General features: G+C 40.1%; 1 protein-coding gene across 1 annotated transcript; it reads right to left on the bottom strand.

Annotated features, from left to right (window-relative positions):
• Nucleotides 1-270: 270 nt before the first annotated feature.
• LOC131182851 (uncharacterized) lies at nucleotides 271-3,057 on the bottom strand. The gene is made up of 4 exons (XM_058152196.1): nucleotides 2,938-3,057; nucleotides 2,053-2,219; nucleotides 1,231-1,993; nucleotides 271-708 (listed from the first exon to the last, which is right to left on the bottom strand). Exons 1-4 carry the CDS (start codon nucleotides 3,055-3,057, stop codon nucleotides 271-273), a joined length of 1,488 nt encoding a protein of 495 aa, XP_058008179.1.
• Between the last annotated feature and the right edge of the window lie 22,643 nt (nucleotides 3,058-25,700).

Here is a 25,700-nt window from a genome sequence, read left to right as displayed (position 1 = left end):
CTCCAAATCGCCTCCCTAATCTTATCAATTGAAAAAGGTTCTTTCTGAATTGCGTTTTGCATTTCAAGGCCTTAAACTGGCATCTGAATACAACATAGAGAGTAAGGTTCTAGGAGTGTTCGTGAGCCAATTACAAGGTAGACCCTGGTTCCTTTTAAGCTTTGCCACATAGTCGGCCAAAGCATTAGCTTTTCTATTAACTAATGAAAATGACATATTAGAAAACAAAGGTATTAAAGTGGCTATTGTATTTACTGTTGCTTTGATCTCCTAGGCAGGGTATATATGATCATTCCTCATAGATGAAAGAAGAATAGATGAGTTTGACTCCAAGATGATTGAAGTAGCACCCATATCACGAGCTAGCCTAATTGCTTCAAGCATTGCTTTAGCTTCACCAACCAACGAAGAAGAGCAGTAAAACTCTTTGACTAGACCATCAATCAGGTTTCCATGGTGATTTCTCACAACAATCGCTACCATAGCTTTCGCATTGCCACTTCTCCAAGCTACATCACTGTTAAATTTCAAAACACCCACTGGAGGAGGTTCCCATTTCTGCGGGTGGACAGGAGCATAATTTCTGGAACTAACTTTTGAAACTGGTTGATCCACTTCCTGTAGCTCATTCAATGTTTGGAGAATAATCCTAACAGAAGCAATAGGGTCTGGAGAAGCTCCTTCAAAGACAGCTTTATTCCTCTCCTTCTATATAGTCCATAACATAATGACTATCATCTGGAAAAAAATCTTGGCGACAGGATTCTCTAACAAAAGTATCCCATAGGGATATCCATCAGTTGCTAAGGGAAGAAAATCCAATAGGATCAGGTTTGTAAGAGCACGGACTAGAGAACCACAATGCCTTGGCATGACAACATAAAAAGAATGCATGCTCCACTGTTTCAATGCTTTCTCAACAGATGGGGAAATAAGGGTCAACATGCATACCTCTCCTATTTAAATTCTAGTTAACAGGGAGAGCATTTAGGAGCACCACATGAAGACCTTCATTTTTGGTTGGACTTTAAGGTTCCAAGTTTTTTTCCAGATATGCGCAGGAACTTGATGGGAGTGAGAAGATTGTACATTATGATTGAGGCTTTGAACTTTATTCATTAACTTTTTGCAGCCTGATTTCACAGAGTACTGGCCTGACCTATTCAAACTCTAAATTAAATTATCTTCACACCCTCTTGGACCTATTAGTATGGACAATATGGATCTTGCCTGATACTCATTGAATAATTGGTTAACTAGATTTTCCTTCCACTGTAGCCTGTCATGATCTATCAAGTCACTGACCATATTAACATTAGGAGGACAAATTGTAGGCCTGTCCACCTTGAAGTTGGGAGCCATTGGTATCCAAGGGTCTGAGCCATCTCCAATATTCATACGAGTTCCCCCTTGAAGGACTTCTCTGCCTGCTAGAATGCCTTGCCAAATCCAAGACCTGCGTTGCCTTCTTCTAGCTTCCCAAAAGGAAGATCTGGGGAAATATAATCCCTTCAAAACTCTTGCCCATATGCAATTTGGTTTGGTGGCCAGCCTCCAACTTTGCTTTGCTAGGCATGCAAGGTTGAACAATTCAAAATCCTTGAATCCTATTCTCCCTTGAAACTTTGAGAGGCATGTCTTTTTCCAGCTGATCCAAGCCATTTTCTTCTCATTATTTTTACTCCCCCACCAGAATCTAGATACAATCTTATTTAGTTGAGTATAGAAGGACTTAGGAAACTTGAGAATAGCCATAGCATAAGTGGGGATAGCATTAAGAACTGATTTGATAAGCACTTTCCTTCCAGCCTGTGAAAGCAGTTTTTGTCTCCAGGATTGTGTTTTTGCAATCAATCTCTCGTGAATAAACTTTAAAACCTGTTTCTTTGATTTTCCCCACAATGTTGGGAGGCCTAGGTATTTCTCATTGAATCGCATTCCTTGCATGCCAAGAGTCTCCAAGATTAATCTTTTAAGATTTGGTGGGGTGTGTCTGCGAAAGAAGACATTTGATTATGAAAATTGATCCTCTGGCCCGATGCTGTTGAATACTTATGAATAATAGCCTGCAAATTAGAAGCTTCAGCTCTTTTAGCAGTACCAAATAAAAGAGTGTCATCAGCAAACAAAACATTAGTAATAGTTGGAGTAAATTTAGACATTTTCATCCCTGAAATCTTCCCATCCTCCTTTACTTTGGATAATAGACAAGATAATGCCTACGAAATAAACAAGAAAAGGTAAGGGGAGTGAGGGTCTCCTTGCCGAATGCCCCTGGTAGGAATAAAGGGTGGGGTTGGATCTCCATTCACCAATATTGAGAAGCTGATAGATGTTATACGCTACATCACCAAGTGAAGCCAAGAATGAGAGAATCCAAATTGGATAAAAACCTTTTGGAGGAATTGCCACTCAACTTGATCGTATGTTTTGTGCATATCAAGTTTTATTGCCATAGTGTGTTTTCTGTTGTTTGAAGATTTTAAGTGATAGAACATCATGGGCAATAATAATATTATCTTGGATTGCTCTACCTGGGACAAAAGCAGCCTAATCATAAGTGATAAGAGAATCCATCCAAGGCTTTAAACGATTCACAATAGTTTTTGAAATCACCTTGTAAAGGAAGTTGCATAGGCTAATAGGTCTATAATGATTAATAGAAACAGGGTTCTTACATTTGGGAAGAAGTACTAAATTAGTTCTATTGAGCTCTCTAAGCATGAAACCCCTAGCATAAAAGCTACGAATAGCTTTACATACATCTGAACCCACTATTTCCCAGTTTTGTTGATAGAAGATTCCAAAAAATCCATCAGGTCCTGGAGCTTTTGTGCTTCCTAATTCGAAAATTGCTTGTTGAATTTCTGAGCCCGAGATTGGAGCAAGCAAGTGATCATTAATCTCCTGAGTGACCAGCTATGGCAAAAGTCCAACCACTTCATCCTCTCCTACTGTTGCACATTTCCTATAGACATTTATGAAGAAGTCTCTAATTATCGTCTTGATGTCAGACTCCGTATCAATCCATCTCCCATCGTTCTGCTGAATTTTCATGATAGCATTTTGATGTCTTCATTGAATTGTGGTCATGTAAAAGAACCTGGAATTTATGTCTCCTTCTTGAAGCCATTGCACTCTGGATCGTTGCTTCCAATGAAGCTCCTCCCTTTTCCAAAGCTCATGGAGGCGATGCTTGATTCTTTTCTCCTTTTCCTTGTTATCATCCAATAGCGGATGACCATAAATATTTTCAAGTTCATGCTTCAACCTATTAATTTTATAACACCCTCACTGTAGCAATTCTATACATTCTACTGTTTCTGTGACCAGTGTCTATCTGGACAACTAGAACGTCTGGAAAAATATTTAGACTAGAGTGAGGAGTCACAAATAACTCAAATAATATTAAAAAAAATTTAGGAAAAATTTTAGAAATAAAATACAACCAAGTTAAATGAGTCGGTGCCCTAGCGATGGGTAACCAATGAGAAGTTACGGTCTTCGCAGCTAGGAGCCCTAAACCTAGGAGAAAATTCATAAAATAATTTTTAGGACTCCAGAGAAGAGTCATTAAGGTTTCGATGGCATTCGAATGCCAAGAAAATGCTTAAAAAAATTTTTAAATCGGTACAGATGATTTTGGCTCAATAAGCCAAACGGAGGGCATTTTGGTCATTTCGTTCTCAGAGATGATTTTTAACAGACTTGTCCAATTATGTAAATAATTATTATGAAATAAAATTTAAATAAATATTGCTAAAAATTTGGTTGAAAATGAGTAGAAAAGAAAAGGAAAGAAAATGAAGGAAATTGGGAATGATGACATCACATGATGTCATTAAAATGCCCCCACTCAATCACAATTTAACAAATTAACTAAAGTGATAAAAATAAAACAAAAATGAGATAAAAACAAAAAAAAATCAACAGCCTTCTTCTTCTCATATAGCCGAACTAAAGAGAGAGAGAGAGAGAGAGAGAGAGAGAGAGAGAGAGAGAGAGAGAGAGAGAAAAAGAATCCTCCATTGATACACTCACCCAAGCTTCAAATCCTAGCCAACTACACCATAAAACCTCATAACATCTTCATGAAAAATTGATCTTACACCTTGGGCAAGTTAGAGACAGCAAAAAGAAAGGAAGAAAGTGAAGTTTTGAAGTCTTGGAAAGTGACTAAGTCAAGATGAGTGCCATATCTCTTCCTTTTCTCTTTAAAATTGATGTTAGGAGTATGAAATGAGTTAGAAATTTGAAGAATTGAAAGAATATATTGAGGAATTGAAAGCCATAAATTTCGGCAGCCATGAGGAACCTTGAAGAAATTATGATTTTGATGGAATTAATTTGATTAGTAACGTTCTTGATGAGTTGTATATGGTAGAAGTTGAATTATAAGGTCTTATGCATAAATTAAGGTATTGAAAATTAGGGTTTTGAGCTATATTAGGGTTTGGCCATATTGATGGTAAATTGAAGTTCTAATGGTCAATTAGTAACCATTTGGCTATGTTTGATTAGGAAATGAAGTGATTTGTGCCATGGGAATTAAGGTTAGATGTGCTACCTTGAATGATCTGCAGGATTGGGTGTGAATCCAGCAAGTTTGGGCAGCTATAACTTGGGTTGTGTAGGTTCAATTGGTGTAAGGCTAATTGGACATGAAATTAGACACATAATGGCACAACTTTGATGAAGGAAACCTGTCCAGAAAATAAACTTAGGATGTCCTAAAAATTGACCAAATCCAGATAGCACCAATTCTGCCTGTGCAAAATGACCAAATGAACAGTGTTCAGTCATTTGGTCATAACTTAGTGTAGAAAGGTCCAATTGACCTGAGATTTATATCAATGGAAAGCTTAGGCAAATTAGAACAAGTTTCATGTAAAACACAAACTCAAATTCTGGACTTAACTAAATGAAATTGCTAGCCAAAATTGAACTATCAAATCTGGCAGAACCAAAAATTGTCCAGAAATTCTGAGTAAAGGCAATCCAACTAGTTATGGTAACATAGCCATAACTTGAGCTAGAGAACTCCAAATGGGGTGATTCAAAAAGTGAAATATAACTAGACACAGTAAATTCAACTTTGATTAAGAACATTTGGCCAAATTCTCACTGTAGAATGACTAATGGAACAGTGAACTCTAGCACTTAAAACTGAAATTTTTTATTTATTCTCCATTGGTTAGAAGCAATGATTGGCAACTAATGCTAATACTTTTGAAAATCAAAATGTGGTAAATCTATGTGATTAAAACTCATGTAACCATTAGATATGGGAAAGTCAATATTTTGACTTAAATGACTAAATGAATAGTACCACTAAATTATATGAAGCAAAAAAATAAACAATAAGAACCATTGTAATTGTTAATATAGGATATGGTAGGTAAAATGGTGACTGGTGAAGTTGAGTGACCCTAATGATATAGGAAATGGTATAATAAATTAGAAAGCTATTGTAATGGTTAAGATATAGATAATGTAAATAGTTGATTTAAATTTTTAAATTTGAGTGACACTAGGATTTAAGGAAAATTCAGCTAAATTTGAAATCTATGAAATATTCATGGACTACTTGGAATATGAATAATAATTTATATAAATAGGGCAATGAATAATATAATGTATAAATAAGACTTTAGTTCCCATTATTGGAAAAATGACAAGAAAAAGTATTTTGAGTACAGTGGTGTATGAGAACCATTGTTTTGAATTGTGATTATTATGGATAACATAATGAATATATAAATTACAATGAATGCATAAATTATGTAAATATTAGACTTAGAGATTTATGTTTCTATTATGAAAAAGATTAAAATGCTAGAAATTATAATTAGAACCTATAATGAAATAATGAAACTTATGAACATTTAATAGTACTATGTGCCCATGTATTGCCTAGACACGTATGTCAGATTGGATAGATTGGCATGCCAATAGGGTATTGTTTTAACAGTACTGTGAAAGGCTTTATGCCGGTATTCATGGCTTTATGCCCGCACTCATGGCTTTACGTCCGTACTCATGGCTTTTATGCCCGATTATGTGTTATCATGGCTTTTTAGCCATACTGACTGCATACGTGGTTGACGTTCTGCGTTCCATGGTATGACGGCCCGAGACACCGCGGTGTCCAGTGCCAACTACCCGTTATCTAGTTTAGTCAGCCTATCATAGGTTACTTGGGCAGTGAAATTTATTGAAATAAGTTAAGAATATTAGCAATTGAAAATATTAACAATTAAATAAATGAATAAGAATATTTTAAATAAATTAGATTAATTATTTAGCAGAAAGAATTGAAATGAACTGGAACGATATTAAAATTTAATTATTATGAAAGAACTGAGCGTTTCTGAAGATGAATAAATTAGAACAAAAGATAGTTAATACTAGAAGTATTATATGAAATTAGATTAAATTCCAGAATATCCAAATTTTGATCCATTTCTTTTTTTATTGTGTATTATTTTCTTGTTATATTATTGTACCACTAAGCAACAATGGTTAGCGCGATGGATTTGTTTCCTCGCTCAGGTACTGAAGGTAAAGCCCAGCGAATATTAAACAGAGATTTTGGAGTTCTGATTTGCAGAAGTGTCTGAAGTATTTAAGGTTGTCAACTCCTTAGCAATGCATGTAGATAAGGCTCATATAGGTCATAATTTATATGTTGTATAAAATATTTAGTTATAGTATTGTAATGTAGATTATGAAAATATAATTAATAGGTATGTGATATAAATTAGTAAATCTGTTAGTTCATATGTACTTAAATTTATATCATGTAAATTAATGAAGATTGGAAATTTTCATATATGAGTTGAGCATGAATGGGAATGTATGAAAATGGATATGAATGAAATTGTATGGATTTGAATTCGGAATTGAAATATATAGATGATGCATGAAATAATGATATTTTTATTTTAAAATATTATTAAAAATTTCAAATAGGTGAATAGTAAAACACGTCAAACGTTAATAAAATAAGGAAAACTCTGTTAGTTTCTCCGTCAAAAAATAATTGATATTAAATTAAATGAATTCAAAATTTTTAAAGAAATAAAGTAAGATAAGTTAGGGTGCTCCGACACATAACGTAGCACACCGCGCTCAGCTACACTGTAGACTGGTAAGGGGTGTTACAATTTCTTGCTGATCACCTCTAAAATAGTCTTTACTCCACCTGCTTAAATCTGTTCTACATCTTTTTAGTCTTTGAACTACCGTGAACATTTCTAATCCTCTTACTTGTTGATTCTATGCATTCTTAATAACTTCTAGGCACTGGGGGTTCAAAAGCCACTTCGTTTCAAACTTGAAAATAAAAGTCTTCTTTTGTGGCATGGGCTCCAAAATAAGAACAATTGGCCGGTGATCCGACCCCAACATTGCTTCATGAAATACAGTAGGCTTTGGAAATATCTCACACCACTCCACAGAAGCTAAGGCTCTGTCTAGGCGCTGTTGAATAGCACTCCTGCCAAAACGCTTGTTATACCATGTGAAAGAGGGACCCTTTCCTTCAATATCAATCAATTCACAAAATTCTTCATTCAAATTGCATTGAAATCACCAATGCAAAGCCAAGAATTTGGTGATGGAAGCTTTAGCATTTTAATTCGATCCCAAACATCCTTTCTGCCTTTCTATATGGGCAGCCATAAACAAATGTCATTTTCCAGGAGACACTACTTCCAACCTATCCCACCGTAGTATCTATTAAATTATAACAGTGGGAGTTGATTACAACCTGTATATCTGAATGCCACCATAAAGCTAATCCTCCTGCTACCCCAAGCGAGTCAATGTAAAATGAGCCATTCATTCCAAAACGATTCCTCAGTGACTCCAGGCACTGCTTTTTATTTTTTGTCTTCATTAAAAACACAATGGAGGGGCGAATTTTATTCATGAGCTCTCTCAGAGCTCTAACTATCCGGGGTTGCCCAATCCCCTAACAATTCCAAGCTAAAGTTGTCATGATGCTGCTGGTGGCTTTTGGCCAGCCACCGAGGCCTTAGGAAAAAGGTCCCTACCATCCCCATCTTTTGTCTCACCATGTGCTTCATTACTGCTCCTTTCAATGGCTTCATGTAACCCCTTAGCTACATCTCCCCCTTCTTCATGTGTAATATCCTGCCTATTGTTTCTAGCACGCTGTTTCCATTTTCCAGAGCTAAAGCGTGATGAACGCTGAGAAAAAAGTTTATTCTTCTGGGCAGGAGGGTTTTGGCTCTGGTTAAAGGAGTGCAGAAGGGGAGAAGGTTCTATTGGTTCTATATTCTAGTCATCAGGCTGAGTGGGCTTCAAATTGATCAACCGGGTAAGAAGAGAATTTGTCTCATCCAGATTAAGAATCCTGATTATTTCATCTGATTTTGGGTCGGCTATGATGAATTTTGGTTTGAGGAGGCTGCATGCCATGTGAACAACAAAATAAAACTCTGTGGGCTCAAATAAGGGGGGATTAAAAGATTAGATACTAATGTTTCTATTGGGCTAATGTCGGCTTGAAATCCTCTCTTACGAGATTGCCAATAGGAAGTGGGCTCTAAAAGACAGCTGGGCCTTTGAGAGCATGGGTTAGAAAACACATTAAAATTCCTTTTATGCCCTGCACTACACAGTCCCACAACATCTGTAGAAACACCTTTTCCTTTATCCACTCTATCAGTTACAGATATGCTTGGATTAGTTGAAATGAGTGACTTCTTGCCATAAATGTCCGCGTCAGAGCTCTTCTCGGGAAGTTCCATTACTTTGGAGGCAAGAGTAATTTCTAGTAACTTATCAGAGGTTTAATATTTTGGGTTTTGGTGAGGAAAAAAGACTTTTCCTTGTGTTACTTCTTTTCGCAGGGGGGAGGTGTTTGGTAGGGTGGCTATGATGTTTAAGGGTTCTGACAAGGGAGGATTTGGGGTATCCACACATTTAATGCTTGCAGGTTTCTGTTTGGGACTGGTTGAAGAAATTGATGTAGGAGCATAATCTACACGCTCCTATAAATGGGGAGACACTGGCTTTTTTGATCTTCGATAAGGGATAAGGGTGAGGGGGTGGTTTGGTTCTGGAGGGTCTAGGATTAGGAGTGGAGGTTCATTTTCTGGTTTCAACTGGTTAGGATTTCTAGCCACAATCCACAAACCATACTTTAAAGATAAAGTTTCATATTTATTTTGTGGATCATCTGCTGGTTTCACATTACAGTTCTTGATTACATGGCCAATTCTGCCACAGTAGAAATAGAACACTGGTAGATGCTCATGCTTGAATTTCACCCATTCCTTCTCTCCTTCATCTCTATTGTTATAGAACCCTAGCAAAAGAGGCTTGGTAAAATTGATCCATACTTTAATGCGAAGAAGTGGTGCCCATTCCTTCAAATTGAGTATGTCCCGATCAACACTAATGAGGCCTTCGAACAGAATCCCTATCCTGCATGCACTTTCCGTGTTCCAATTGCTTGGTGGAAGTCCCTACACATGAACCCAAAACCCATTGGTAGTGAAATTAATCTCTTGAATGGCTTTGTCCGGAGGCCACTTTTTGAAAATCATATGATTATTGTCAATGGACCAAGGTCCTTCCTGAAAGACTATTTCCAATTCTTGCTGATCCTCAAATTGAAAAATGAAACATCCATCTGGTCCTCTTGTGACCATGAAATCCTTTCGAAGCTTCCAAACTTTGTTCATGGTGGATTTCAGCACCCATGGATTATATTTCCTGGTTGTAACAATTTTCAATAACAGTATCGATTCTGTAAACTGTCGCCCTTCATCCGACAATGTAAATAGATCCAGGGATGATTTTTCACAACTTAAATCTTCTGTCATGTCGATTAAGTCCTTTAGGACTTGTTGTCGCATGGTATTTTGCGGTCGCATGGACGAAAGCTCTTCACTGAAGTGGGAAAGAGTGAGGAGCTACCACTTTAATTTTGAGGGAAATTAAAGAAAACCATTTGCGAAAATAAATTAAAAGAACCACTTCAAAAACATAGATTCTAGGTTCGAAGTTCATATACGGTCGGCGAAAGTGTTAGGCACCCCGCCTCGTTCCTCAATGAAGGTAAACAGATTTAATGTTATGCTCTTTTATAAATTAAATGGGTAATTAGGGGAGTAGGGATAATGATGATGTTAATCCTTTATGCAAAATAAAGGAATATTTGATGTTTCACTTATTTTTGGGTTACCCAAGAACACGAGTTCATGAGATGGCCTTTTAGTGAATAGGTGTTCGAATTAAGATAGCCTTGTGTATTGGAGTTGTGTTGTTAAATTTGAATTTTGTTAAGAGAGCATCAGGGTGGAGTGTCTCCCGACCCTAGGTATGTTTTAGAAATTTTAAGCCGGAGATTTTAGATAAGAACTCTCCTCCGGTCTCCTCATATTTGATTTAAACGAGCATCAGGTAAGAACTCTCCCCCGATCTCTTAAAGTGTTTGGTTTAAAAATTGTTGAAGGATCTCGGATAAGAACTCTCCTCCGATCTCTGTGTTTTTTATTTGAATGAGGATCGAGTAAGAACTATCCCCCAACCTCTTAAAGCATTCAGTCTGAGATTTTAATGAAGGATCTCAGATAAGAACTCTCCTCCGATCTCCGTGTTTTTTATTTGAATTAGGATCGGGTAAGAACTCTCCCCCGACCTCTTTTGAGATTTTAATGAAGGATCTTGGATAAGAACTCTCCTCCGATCTCCATGTTTTTTGTTTGAATAAGGATCGGGTAAGAACTCTTCCCCGACCTCTTGAAGTATTTGGTTTAAGATCGAGCTTTTCACCGATCTTGTATATAACTCTCTTGTCCGAACTCGTTGGCTAGCTACTTCTGACCTCTTTCGATTACTAGTCTGGGGTCCTATCTCCATTCCCGCTTTATTATGTTATTTCTTAGACTCGCTTAGTAGCCCGACCTCATGACTTCTCTCCTGATTCCCTATTCATTTTTCGATTATTTTACTTATTTCAAAAGACACTATCATGTTAGGATATTGCTACCAACACTTTGCTAAATTACCTAGAAGTTACTCGTAATCGGAACATCTATATTCGAAGGAAATAAAAACTAAGAACAAATAAATAACGTGAACTGGAGAATAGAAAAAGTAAACTCAAGAGAGTAATTATCGGCCTAAAGGATCCGTATGGAGATTTTCAGTATAACTGAACTTAATGAGATTTTTTAGAATAAAAGCAGAGAACGTAAAATGAGAGCATTCAGAAAGGTGACAGTCTAGATACTTACCTGTGTGAGGTTGAGGTTATCAAACTAACTTTGGAGATCACAAATATTGTTTCATTGAAGGCTGATGGTTCCAGGACCAATGCTTACTTTGAGATTGCGCGAACCAGGTTGAAATGCAGTTAAGTCGAAGCAACGGCTACCTGGTCAGAATGAGGTCAAGCTGAGAGAAAAATATGTAGATGATGGGGTGATAAAGACAAGACTAAACGGAAATGGTATGGCAGAGTGATGAACAAACTGAAAATGAACTCTATCAATGGAGACGCTCGAGAAAACTAGTATCTGAAGTTTCACAATTTTATGCAAGCTTAGAATGGCAAAGCAGCAAGACTGAATTAAATTTCAGAGCCTTTCCACTATAATCACCACCACCCTTTTTGTCCGTCCCTTCTACAGTATTGCATGCAGATATTTATAGGGAACGGGTGCTACTAATGAAGGGTCAGGATCTCCCCTTGGAGAGACGGAAGGTTTGGATTTAAAAGAACATAATCCGATGTCTAAGAATTAAAGAGAATCAAAATGGATGGCTGGGATCCCATTCAGAATATCCGTCCTTTTTCTTCCTAATCCAATGGTTCAGGATCCTTCCTTACAAGATGGATCCGAGGGCTGGGAATAAAAGGCGTCGGACCTGTCATCTATTTTTGATCCAAGGGCTCCGAGTTTGTCTTTGCAAGTATGATCAACGGTGAGGATTGTGATGTACAGAACTTTCATAATTGTTTTTGGCGTCTGTCAGCAATGTGGGCGATTCTGCAAATGAGGCGTGCAGTGAAGATTTAATCACGCCTGCAACGCTTTAACTATCTCGGCTCTGATTATGTAGAGAGTTATTGGAAGTCATCTCATCCTCTTCTTGCTTTTCGATCTCCTATCACTTCCGATCTCTCTATTATGACCCCTTTTTCGATCTCTTATATCGGGCCCCTCGCCCGATCTCTCCCATTCTAGAACCTTTCCTTCTAACCGATCTACCTCAGTCAAAGCATTTAATTCTTCGGTTACCGATGCATCTGCTTCTGTTTCCGTAAGTAATAAATGCTCAGGCCCCTTATATATACGCCTAAGCGGGGAATCTCTCCCACATTACATTTCTCCTTTTTCCATTTCTCACTTCTCCTGTTCTAGTTTCTCCGGTAACATTCCAGCCATGGTGACCGCTTTTGATCTTTTTTTTACTGTTCTCTTTGCTCCCCGACTAAAAATTTATGATCCCGGTGATCGGAGAATCATGAGAACCACATTTGATGATAGTGAGCGAACCGGACTAATTTACCGATCAAGATCGAAAATGTCGATTGTACCGATCTCGAATCAGTCTACTGATATAATCGGTGAACTGATTTTGGGCGAGAGGACTGCTAATTTCCCTTTCAATATCGATGACCGCCTCTTGAAGTTCATTTGGCTCCTCACCACATCGGGCATCCCGACTGCAGCTCTGTTCTGGTCGATGACATTGACGATGACTCCGCTTACCATCATGAGAGTCATAGTCACTCCATCTGAGCTGCACATCTGTCCGGTGCCTATGGCTGGTTTTCTGATCAAACACATCTTTTGATTCAGCCACAAGACTAGGCTTTGACATAGGTCCTTACTAGGTAGGATGTAGTGCCGATCTTTAGAGATCGCCCAAATGATGTAATATGACCTTTAAAGGTTCTTAATGATGTAATCCGATCTCTTGAGATCGCCCAAATGATGTAATCTGACCTTTTGGAAATGAAATGAAATTTTATTTTACAGTTATCATTTAATTATTGCCTTGATTAATTTTCGATCTCTGATGTGCATATCCGATCTGGTTCCTAACTAAATCACCCTTAGCCAATCTGTAACTCTGAACATCCGCCTTAATCCAACGATCTTAGCCAGCCGATCCCCTTTTATTTTATTTATGGTGTTTCTGGAATCTTCCTGCGACGTGTCAGGAAAGCGAGTGGATTCCGCCAACCGATGTGTCGCTTGGAACACTGTGAGCATTGAATGCTCAGACAGGTATAAATAGGGGAAGGGTCAGTCAGTTGCTCCCTTATGTCATTTTCAGCACTTTGCAAGCGATTCCAAAATTCTGTCATTTCTTCAAGTTTTTCCGACGTCAATCGCATTCCGGTAAGGGTTTTGATCTTTCTCTTAGTTAAACTTCTTTCATTTCTTTGAAAATGAGCAGCACCGAGGGTCAGAGAGCGGCGAGCCCTCCTTCCATCCATGTCTCGTGGTCATCGGATGAAGTCGAGGTGATTAGGTTGAGTGGGCGCCCTGAGCCTCCTACGACCTCTGTTTCAGCCCGTAGTCAAGCGACACAATCAAGACAAACACATTCTTCTGGGAGAGAAAATCTTCCCATGGATGAGTTGCCGTCAATCCTCCAAGAAACTGATCTACAGTCGATTAGTCAAGAGTACAACCTTTGGACCGATTCATACGAGCTTATCAGATGTCATGGCGATCTTCAAGTCGATCACTTCTTTGAAGAAAATGATGCGATCTTCAAGGCTTCGGTTTCCTCTTGATAACTTCTTCAAAGATGTTCTGAAGCTCCACCACGTATGTATAGCCCAAGTACATCCGAACTCATGGCGAATTCTGGTAGCTTTTAGAGGCTTATGCCGAGCCAAGAAGCTTGAGCCTACAGCGAAGGTTTTTGCCGAGCTGCATAGACTTACTCATCGAAAGGATGATGAGTATTGGTTCTTCCAAGCCAAACCGCACTGTGGGCTTTTTACCGATCTCCCCTTTTCACTGAAGAATTGGAAGAATCACTTCTTTATGTTGAGAAGCAAGATTCTGAATGATTTTAAAGATTTCCCACGTAGCTGGCACTATCTAGGCCCATCAATTCCAAAGAAGATCACCCTGAGTAGGGACGAGGGTGCCATGGTAATGGAATTAAAGGATCAGGCGGCCACTCAAAAGTATTCGTGCCTACATGTTGTTATGGCCGAACTGAGATGGTGGCTGATGCCGATGATCGCCAATGAAAACTACAAACTGCAGCTCTCTGACCTCGGACCCGGGACCGGTATAACCTAAATCTTTAGTCTCCCGGTTTAGGTAATCTCACTAACTATTTTTCTGTGCAGAAATGGATGGAGGCGAAGGCGCAAAGGAGAGCCGCAAGCAGAAAAGAGAAGTCTCCAAGAAGTTACGAGAAATGAAGATCGCCGCGGCATCACAAACGCCAAAGCGGGATTCGGGAGAAGTGCCGGGAGACTCGTCCCGACCTTCGGTACAATCGGTCCCTGAAGTAGAGATAGCTCCTTCTCCCCCTCGACAAGAAGAGCCACCACCTCCACCTGTTCCTTCGAGTGCTGAAGGGGGGGGTCTTCCCAACCTACCATGAGGACCCTTTCTCGCAGTGCCCAAGTCCTCATTCATTCTCTGGAGAAGAACCGATCCGTTCGAGAGAATCCGGGCTTGGCCAAAGTTCTGGGTGCTACCATATGCCTCCAGGAGGACCGAAACAGGCTGACCTTGGGTAGCATTGACGATCTCCTGGCTCAAACGATTAGTTTGAGCGCAGAGAGCCTGGTGAATCAGCACATAATCAGGGAAAAGGCTCGTCTTCTGAGGCAGGAGATTCTGAAAGTAGTCTAGGATGCGGCTTCCGCCCGAGCCCAACTTTCATCCGCCCAAGACTACATTGCTGAAATCGAAGGTCGGATGAAATCCTATAAGGAAAAGCTGGCCGAGCAGGCTCGTGAACTTGGGGAAGCTCGGTCGCTCCGAACTGTCGACGTCGCCCGCCTTACTGAGGAGCTCAAAGCGAAGGAAGAAGAGGCAGTGACGAGGGAAGCTGGTGCTTATGTGAATGCACACAGCGATCTTCTGGCCGAGCTCGAGAGGCGTTATCCTAGGGAAGACTTTTCCTGGATGGTGGATCTTGCTCCTAGAGACGAAGAGGAGAGCGAAGAGGAAATCGAGAAAGAGAGGGAGACTGAGCAAAATGTCAATGTAGAACAGGCTGGGGGTGACTCTCTAGCCGAATGACTTGTACTTTATTTTGAAATGAAATGAAATCCCCTTTTGCTCAATTTCTTGATGTGATCGGAAAGTATCCAAATTGTATGAGTGCTTGATTGTTTGAACGTATTAGGACATCGAACTTAAAAGCGATTATTAATCTAAAAGGTCGAAAGAACATTGTAACCATGAGATCGGCCTATGCAAAGACCAAATACCGGATAGAACTTTATATCATTAAAATTGGAAACTTGATTTGAACACTTAAGATCGGAAACACCATTAAGTTGGACTGAAACCACAAAATTTATAAAGGAGAGATCAGAAATAAGACTGGATGGCACGGAGACCTGATATTGGTGTGATTTCCTTTGATGAGAGATCGGAAATGAGATTGAATGGCATGGGGACCTAATATTAGCGTGATCTCCTTTGTTGAGAGATCGGAAAGCATTCGATTAGATGCGGGATCGGTTTACTTCCTAATCAAGTTACTTATAACCGAAGAATGTCAGTTGGGGGTCGATTTGCAAATTTCATTGACTTCGGTGAACGGCCAAAATATGGTGTCGACAGCTGCCCCTCTTTACATAATTTCTATTGAAGGGAATAAAATTTTCTTGTATAGGAATTATGTAAAGATTCAGACACATATTTTGGGCGATTGGGTATCAAAAATTAAAACGTTGAGACTCAAAATTTAACTTGGAAGTTAAAGTTAGGAACTAAAATCAACTTAGATCAAGGAACCAGAGGTTGATGACAGGAATCTAAATGCGAAAATTAAAATCAAATTGGAAATTTAAATGCACGAAATTAAAATCAACTTGGATCAAGGAACCAGAGGTTGATGACTAGAATTTAAATGTGAAAATTAAAATCAACTTGGATCTAAGAACCAAAGGATGATAGCAAGAAATTTAAATGCGAAAATTAAAATCAACTTGGATCAAGGAACCAGAGGTTGATGACAGGAAGTTAAAATTAACTTGGATTAAGGAACCAGAGGTTGATAGCAAGAAATTTAAATGGGAAAATTAAAATCAACTTGGATCAAGGAACCAGAGGTTGATGACAGGAATTTAAAATCAACTTGGATCAAGGAACCAGAGGTTGATAGTAATAAATTTAAATGTGAAAATTAAAATTAACTTGGATCAAAGAACCAGAGGTTGATGACAGGAATTTAAAATCAACTTGAATCAAGAAACCAGAGGTTGATAGCAAGAAATTTAAATGCGAAAATTAAAATCAACTTGGATCAAGGAACCAGAGGCTGATAGCAAGAAATTTAAATGCGAAAATTAAAAATCAACTTGGATCAAGGAATCAGAGGTTGATGACAGGAATGAGAAAATTAAAATCAACTTGGATCAAAGAACCAGAGGTTGATGACAGGAATTTAAATGCGAAAATTAAAAATCAACTTGGATCAAGGAACCAGAAGTTGATGACAGAAATTTAAATGTGAAAATTAAAATCAACTTGGATCAAGGAACCAGAGGTTGATGATAGGAATTTAAATGCGAAAATTAAAATCAACTTGGATCAAGGAACCAGAGGTTGATGACAAGAATTTAAATGCAAAAATTAAAATCAACTTGGATCAAGGAACCAGAGGTTAATAAGAAATCTAAATGCGAAAATTAAAATCAACTTGGATCAAGGAACCAGAGGTTGATAAGAAATCTAAATACGAAAATTAAAATCAATTTGGATCAAGGAACCAGAGGTTGATGACAGGAATTTAAATGCGAAAATTAAAATCAACTTGGATCAAGGAACCAGAGGCTGATAACAAGAATTTAAATGCGAAAATTAAAATCAACATGGATCAAGGAACCAGAGGTTGATAAGAAATCTAAATGCGAAAATTAAAATCAATTTGGATCAAGGAACCAGAGGTTGATAAGAAATCTAAATGTGAAAATTAAAATGCTTTACAAAGCAAGCCTAACCTGACACGAGAAGTTCTTCCGCAATGAAGTGTACTTAACAGGATCCTGAAGATAAACGATTAATGGAGGACGAGTCTCAAGACTTAAACCCATAACCTTCCCTTTCTTACTCACTTCTCAGGAAGCGCTTTCTGTTCTCGACTTGCTTATTTTGCGAAAAGCGCCCTTGCGAGTTTTCACTTTCCCTTCTACCCACCTGACTAGAAGTGCCCTTCCGGGTTTTTACCCCTCATTTTTTTTTTTAATCATTTCCTGCAAATCTCTTGGCAAAGTGCATGAGGTTATCAATATCCAAATCCTAATCTTATGACAAAATTTTAACGGATTAATAGCGCACAAAATAAAGATGTAGAAAAAGACAGCACCAGAGTGTGAGTATACGAGAAAGATAAACCTAAGTTTAAGCAAAAAGATAAATTAAAATGCAAATGCGTGAAGAAGATAGATTAAAGTGAAAGGATGACTTTATTATGGCTTGAGAGATAAAGGTACATTTTCAAAGAAAAAGGGTACAAGGATAGATCTCACAGATTCCTTGTAGTTGACTTTGAAGTCCCTTAACTGCCATTATTTCAAGTACTCTATTGACGAAGATTCATATCGTGGTGGTTTATTTCCGTTCCTGGTCCCGTGTCCCCTTCCTTATTTCTCCATTTTCTGGTTCTAAGGGTGCCCTTTCGGGTTTTCGCCCCCAGATTTTGTTTTCTTTTTTTTCTTTTCTTTTTCAGGGTGCCTTTTCGGGTTTTCACCCTTCACTCATTTTACAGAAAGCACCCTTTTGGGTTTTCGCCTTCTTTCGCACATTTTGCTAGGAGTGCACTTTCGGGTTTTCACCCCTACTCTCTCTTTTTTTTTTATAGGCATAATACCTTTTGACAATGTCGGCATTCACGGGTCTTGGAAATTCTTCACCATCCATATGGGTCAAGATCAAGGCCCCACCAGAAAATGCCTTTTTAATCACTTAGGTTCCCTCATAGGTTGGCGACCATTTGCCCCGGGCGTCATTTTGATTTGGAAGCACCTTTTCCAGGACCAGGTCTCCTGGTTGGAATTCGCGCGGGAGAACGCCTTTGTTAAATGCCCTAGCCATTCTTCTCTGGTATAATTGCCCATGACGCGCTGCCGCTAGCTTTTTCTCGTCCAGCAAGTTCAATAGGTCTAACCTTGACTGGATCCATTCCGACTCATCGATTCCTGATTCTTTGAGAATTCCCAGGGAAGGAATTTCTACTTCAATAGGCAAAACAGCTTCCATCCCATAAACCAGTGAGTATGGAGTTGCCCCAGTTGATGTCCTTACGGAGGTCTGATATGCATGTAGGGCGTAGGGAAGCATATCATGCCAATCTCTATAGGTGACTGTCATTTTTCGGATGATTCTCTTGAGATTTTTGTTAGCGGCTTCTACCGCTCCATTTATTTGGGGACGGTATGGTAAGGAATTGAGATGTCGGATCCTGTATTGGTCACATAAACTTTGGACCTTCGGACCATTCAAATTCTTGGCGTTGTCAGTGACGATTTTGCTGGGGAGGCCATGTCAGCAGATGATATTATTTTGGAGGAATTTGAGGAATGTGTTCTGCGTGATGTGGGCATATGACGTCGCTTCGACCCATTTAGAAAAATAGTCAATAGCTACCAGGATAAACCTATGCCCATTGGATGCCTTGGGGTTAATCGGACCAATCACGTCGATTCTCCACATTGCAAAAGGCCATGGCGAGACGAGGTTGAACAATTAGTGAGGCGGAACATTTATCGGATCCGCATAGATTTGACATTTATGACATTTCCGAAAGTACTCGATGCAATCTTTCTCCATAGTAGTCCAGAAGTATCCTTGTCTCATGATTTGCTTGGCCATCATATGTCCATTAGCATGGGTTGCACAATTCCCCTCATAAATCTCAAAAAGGATCTTTTTTGCTTCTTTTGCATCCATGCATCTCAACAGTTCGCCATTGGAGCTCCTTTTGTACAAAATTTCACCACTGGGGAAGTATCCCAAAGCTAATCTTCTGATCATTCTCTTTTCGTTTCTGCTTGCCCCTGGAGGGTATTCCCTGGTTTTGACGTAGACCTGGATATCATGGTACCAGGGTTTGCCATCAATTTCTTCCTCGGTCATGAAATAGTAAGCTGGCTCACCCCTTGCTTTGATTTGCAACACCTGAGTTGTTTGCCGCTCTTCCATTTGAGCCATGACAGCCAGGGTGGCTAAGGCATCTGCGAATTGATTCTTGTCCCGACTGAGGTGAGTGAAAGAAATCTCTTCAATTTTTTTTATCAATTCCGGTAGGTACTTCTGATATGGGATTAACTTCGGATCATTGGTTTGCCATTCCCCCTTGACTTGATAAATGATCAAGGCCGAATCTCCATATACCTCTAACTTCCTAACTTTCATTTCGACGGCAGCCTGTAAGCCCATTACGCAGGCTTCGTATTCTACGATATTGTTGGTGCAGTCAAACCTTAACTTTATAGCTATCGGGAAGTGTTTTCTGTCAGGGGATACCAGCACCGCTCCAATCCCATTACCAGACAAATTGACTGCTCCATCAAAATACATTTCCCATACATCAGCTAGTTCTTTTTCCTCGTCGTTGACCTCGTTAATGTGCTCATCAGGGAATTCAAAATCCAAGGCTTCATAATCTTGGATAGAGTTTTCTGCCAGGAGATCAGGGATTACGCTACCTTTTACTGCTTTTCGGGTCATATAGACAATGTCATATTGAGAGAGTATGACCTGCCATTTGGCTATCCTCCCTGGCACAAATGGGCTTTCGAATACATACTTGATAGGATCCATCCTGGAGATGAGCCATGTCTTATGATTCAACATGTAGTGTTTAAGTCGATTCGCAGTCCAAGCCAACGCGCAACAAGTTTTCTCTAGGAAAGAGTACCTTGACTCGCAATCATTGAATTTCTTGCTCAGGTAATAAATGGCCCTCTCCTTTCGCCCTGTATCGTTATGCTACCCCAAAACAAATCCCATTGAATTCTGTTGGACTGCCACGTATAGAATCAACGGCCTTCCCGCTACCAGAGGGACCAATATCGGTGGGTTTGACAGGTACTGCTTAATTTTCTCGAAAGCCTCTTGACAAACTGAATCTCATTGAGAGGTGTTGTTCTTTCTGAGTAGTCTAAAGATGGGTTCGGCTTTAGTAGTGAGGTTGGAAATAAATCTTGAAATGTAGTTCAGCTTCCTCAAACTGCGCACCTCCCTTTCTGTTTTTGGGGATGGCATTTCTCGAATGGCTCGAACCTTGTCTGGATCCACTTTTATTCCCTTCTCACTCACTATGAATCCCAATAGCTTTCCAGATCTAGCTCCAAACACACATTTGGCTGGGTTCAACTTCAGCTGATACTTTCTGAGTCTCTCGAATACTTTCCTCAACACCTGTGCATGGCTTTCTCTCTCCCTAGATTTGATGATCATGTCATCCACGTGCACCTCCACTTCTTTGTGCATCATATCGTGGAATAACATGACCATTGCACGTTGGTAGGTAGCCCCAGCATTCTTTAACCCAAATGGCATGACCGATAATAGAATGCCCCCCACTGAGTGATGAAAGCGGTTTTCTCTTTGTCTTCTTCATCCATGGGGATCTGGTTGTATCCGGATGCCCCATCAATACACGAACATCTAACAAATCCTGCAGCATTGTCTACTAGCATATCTATGTGTGGGAGGGGGAAATCATCTTTCAAGCTTGCTTTATTGAGATCCCTATAATCAACACACACCCTGACTCTCCCATCCTTCTTCATTACTAGGACAACATTGGCTATCCACTGAGGGTACTTGACCACTTCCAAAAATTCGGCATCATACTGCTTTTTGACTTCATCCCTAACCTTGAGCAAGGTGTCAGCATTCATTCTTCTTAATTTCTACTTTACCGGAATTGTCCCGGGAAATAGGGGAATTTTGTGCGTCACTATGTGAGGGTCTAAGCCGGTCATATCGTCATAGCTCCATGAAAATACATCCAAGAATTCTTTGAGCAAACTGACCATATCTTCTAATTCTCCACTCCCCACAACCTTAAGTTCTCTCCTTATTTCTTTTGCGCCTAGATTTATGGTGTGTGTTTCATCCCCACATGGCACCAGGGAGGATTCGTCTCTTTCATCCCTTTCTTCTGCAAGTTCTTCTTCAGAATCACTTGAAGTAATGGAAGTTATGGGAGTTTCAAAGTTAACAAGAGGAATTCTGAGTCTATTGAATTATTAGGCGTTAATTGATGAATGGTCCTGAAGAAATGAAAGTGGAATATATTATAAGAATGGATTTCAAGAGAAAAAGGAAAAGAGAATAGGATGCAAAATGCACTATTAATTCATTAATATTTGAATCATAAGAAAAGGGTCCATTTACAGCATTGCACTTGTCACCATGGACAAAATGATCAAGTGTAGATAACAAAATGTACTTTACTCGAGATTAAGCATAGGAAGGTCCTCTGCTTCCCTATTATCCAGTTCTTGCCCCTTAGCAATTGGCGAGATCAGGGCTTCATATAGGGAGTCCAGTTATATGACATCAATGGAGGGTTCTAAAGGAGACTCTTTGCTTTCATCCCCAGGTGGTTCTATCATATTCACGCCATTGCCTGTACCATGATTGGGCAATGGGTTTGACATGATGTTGGGGAGAGAGCCATTCCCTTCAATCTTCAACCACCCATTTCTAATCAAGGCCTGTACCCTTCCCCTAAGGGCCCCGCAGTTGTCAGTTGAGTGTCCGAATGCCCCTCCATGATACTCACATCGGGCACTGGCATCATACCACCTGGGGTATGGTGGCTGAATTGGATCAAGGGGCATTGGCACTATTTGATTTATACCGATGAGGTATCGGTATATTTCACTGAGTGGGACGGGAAGAGGTGGATCAGGGTTTCTCTGTGGTTTAGGATTATTTTGGGGTGGTCTTGATTGAATAGGTTGAGGAGGTGGTCGGGGTTGGTAAGCTGTTTGTGGCGGATATTGTGGGCATGGATGAGGATAACTTGGGAAAGGGGATGGAATGTTTGCAATTGTCAGGCCATGAAAAGGAGGACATGGCCGAAAATTATTCTGAGGGAATAAAGGTTAGTTTTGTCGGGTGATGGAGTGCACATCACCTTCTTTCTTTTTGCCAAAACTGGCAGTTTTCTTTGCAGGATTCTCAATCAACTCCTGCAATCGTCCTAACCTGAGGTTAGCTTCAATCCTCTCGCCAGCTTGAATGATGTCCGAGAAGCTGTTGGAGGTGTTTACAATCATGAGGTTGAAATACGGAGCCTTCAATGTCTCAATGAACAAAGAGCAGAGTTCATTGTCAGTAACCGGAGGATAGACCTCTGCTGCTTTCTCTCTCCACCTCTGGGCATACTCCTTGAAGCCTTCCCTTTCTCTCTGCATCAGATTTTGGAAGTCTCTTCTCATGGGGGTGACGACACAGTTAAATTTGTACTATTTCAGAAAGGCGTCGGCCAGATCTTTGCAGGAGCGCAGTTTGCTGCGCTCCTGCCTAACCATCTCATGGCTGCCCCTGAGAGACTCTCGTGGAAGAAATGGACCAGGAGTCTATCATCTTCTGTCAGGGCGGACATCTTGGCAATGTAAGTAGCTAGGTGAATGCGAGGGTCTGAGTTTCCGATGTACTTGTCAAAGTCTGGAACCTTGTACTTGAGAGGTACTACCACATCTGGTACCAGTCTCAGTGACAATACATCTACTGAACCATACATATTCAGTCCCTCTATTGCTCTTAATCTCTCTTCTAGAGCAGAAAACTTCTCATTCTCTCTTATTTTACTTTCTCCTCCTACTGCATGAGCTATTCCCCAAGTTGGGAAATAAGGGGCAGGGTGAACCGAAGGGATCGGGATTGAAGGGTGTGGCTCGGTATTTGAGACAGCCGGGTAGTAGGGGAAGGGTAGGTCATTATTCAGGGGAGTCGGATTAACAGTGATTGTCGGATCCGGAATAGGTGGTTGAAAAGTAAAAGAGGTTGAAGCTTAGTGAGAATCAACCATTGTAGGAGGTGGGGGAGGTAGTGGCAAGTTTGGCTCTGATGCAGGTTTATTTTGAGATATTTCCCTCATCAGTTTCATGAGCTCTGAGACTTGGTCTCTTAATTCAGAAACTTGTCCCTGTAGGTTCTGGACTTATTCCTGGTCTTCCATTAGCTTCTTCGTTCGTGATCTTGTTAAGTACACTCGTCTTGGTTGAACTGCTTGTTTGGTCATGCTTGCTGTGCTTAAAGCAATGTTGATTTCCTGTGTGAGAAAAAAAAAGGTCTTTTAATGAATTTCAAATTTTGTTAAAATCTAAAGGTCCTGATTTGAACAAAGGATACGATGGCATCTGAAAGCCAGGAATGAGATCTGCAGAAGGATAATTGCATTAACTTTATCATGGCATCGCTCGATAGTCTGACGGTGAATGACTGGATTGAATGCGTGTCTATGATACTTGTCCATATGGCGCATTCAACTTTTCGCATAACCCTAACGAGGATAGTTCTTACGGGAGTCATACTATTCATTCACAATTTTGCTAAACAATGGGCCAAAGTTATTTCATTAATTGAATAGTTCATACATAGCACTCTTTACATTGGCCTAGGCTCAGGGAGACTCTTTATAATGTAATGACATCTTTTGAGATACTCATAAAGCCTTTCTTCTTGTCTGGCGGGGTCGAATATCCTCAGGGCATACTCGGATTCTGGCAAGAGCTCTTGTTTCCCCTGTGCTATCATTCTCTCCAGCTGATCAATATTTTCTCTTAGCTCTTGATGGAGAGTAGCTTGTCTTTTTTTTTTCCTTTCTTTCTTTAGCACACTCCTTCAGAATATCATTAATAAGCTGTGCTTGCTCCTTCAGTTCAAGCTTCTTCTTTTTACCCTCTTGTTTATACTCTTCCATGAGTATCTCTTGGTACTTCATTTTCTCTTGCAATTCATTATTCCGAACTCCTGCTTCCTTTATTGCGTTTTGGAGAAAGATCTTTTCCCTGTCCGATTGCACTTCTTGTTCCTCAAACTCTGCTTTTTCGGTCATTGCCTCTCTCTTGAGCCTTTTTACCTCTCTTTTGAGGACTTGCTATTGATCCTCCAACCGCCTTATTTGTTCTCGTAACTGCTGGTTCTTGGTATCCTCCTTTTATAGAGAATCGACCAAACGAGCATTAGCTTCTTCTGAAAAGATGTTCCAATGGGGGATGTTACCTTCGAGTTCCGTTGGCTCGGCAGCTGGGCGTCCTTGATCCCTGCTGGCCCTCCATTTGAGATAATCTTCCGTGGCACCCGGACCTTTAGGTGATCTCTCCATCATAGTGACGCTCTCCCAGGATTTGTGGGCCACTTTTAATTCCTCCTCACTACCGAGCTCATGGTAGAAGTGACCTTGATGGTATTCTTCAATACTGAGTGCGGACTGAGTTGAGCCGAACTGCCTCATTACCAATGCTGGGACGTAACTCGTATATCCGGTTACTCTAATCAAAGATACTGAATAATTACTCCCTGTGCTGAACAAAATAGGTAGACCTGGCACCCACAATTTCCTCCAGCAGTAGTTGTGACTGTTGAAGCTTAGAATCCGCTCTTGCCACTGCAGCTCGTCCTTTGGGCTAATTACTAATCTAGTCATTTTCTCAATAAGAGGCTGGTCTGGGTACCAAGTTAACCCCTTTGTCTCTATAGGGCACATGTGACTGATGATCCAGAGGTGTAACAATTGAGAACAGCACTTAATAGATCCCCTGCCTTATTGTCTACAGTAAGTAAGAGTCAATAGAGTCTCCGCAAGGATTACTGGTATTGGGTTGACCTTCTGCTTTTCTATTGCCTAGAAGATCTCCGTGACACTACAGGTTATAATTCCCGAAGGCCCAAGGAATAAGATCAGGCCATAGATCCCCAAAGATAGTGCTAATGAAGCTTGCCCCACTGTTCATCTCGGATGTATAGGTCCAACTGCTTCTTAAGATAGGTCCAATACCACCCGTGTGTGTTCCCTTTGATAGTTTCTCTTGCCTTCGCTTCCTCTAGGGGAATTCCCAACATATGCGCGAACTGTTTCCAGGTCTACCTATGCTCGAGGTGTAGGTAGATCCGATTCTATGCCACGTAAGGAATTTCCAACAACGCTTGATATTCTTCCATAATGGGGGTCGTATCGATGTTGTTGAAGGAGAACACTCCATACTTGGGCTTCCAAACTGACAGCATGGCTTTTAGCACTGGAATTTGAACTTTGACCCGTATCAAGGTTGCGATCCTTCTGTATTTTTCCTCGAACTTTGCCTTGACATGATCGGGAAGCGACCTCCAACTACTAGATAGACCCTCAAGACTGGTCATTCTGACCTCGACTTTGCTTAGGTCTAATGGAGGTAACAAGCTAGTATATGCCCTGATGACAACACTTTGCAGGGGTACTGAACTATGAGGCGGTCCGGACCATGGTTTAGCATTCTG

The sequence above is a fragment of the Hevea brasiliensis genome, chromosome 9 (genome assembly GCF_030052815.1).
Source record: "Hevea brasiliensis isolate MT/VB/25A 57/8 chromosome 9, ASM3005281v1, whole genome shotgun sequence".
Lineage (NCBI taxonomy): Eukaryota > Viridiplantae > Streptophyta > Magnoliopsida > Malpighiales > Euphorbiaceae > Hevea > Hevea brasiliensis.
This window is presented reverse-complemented; position numbering and strand designations above follow the sequence as displayed.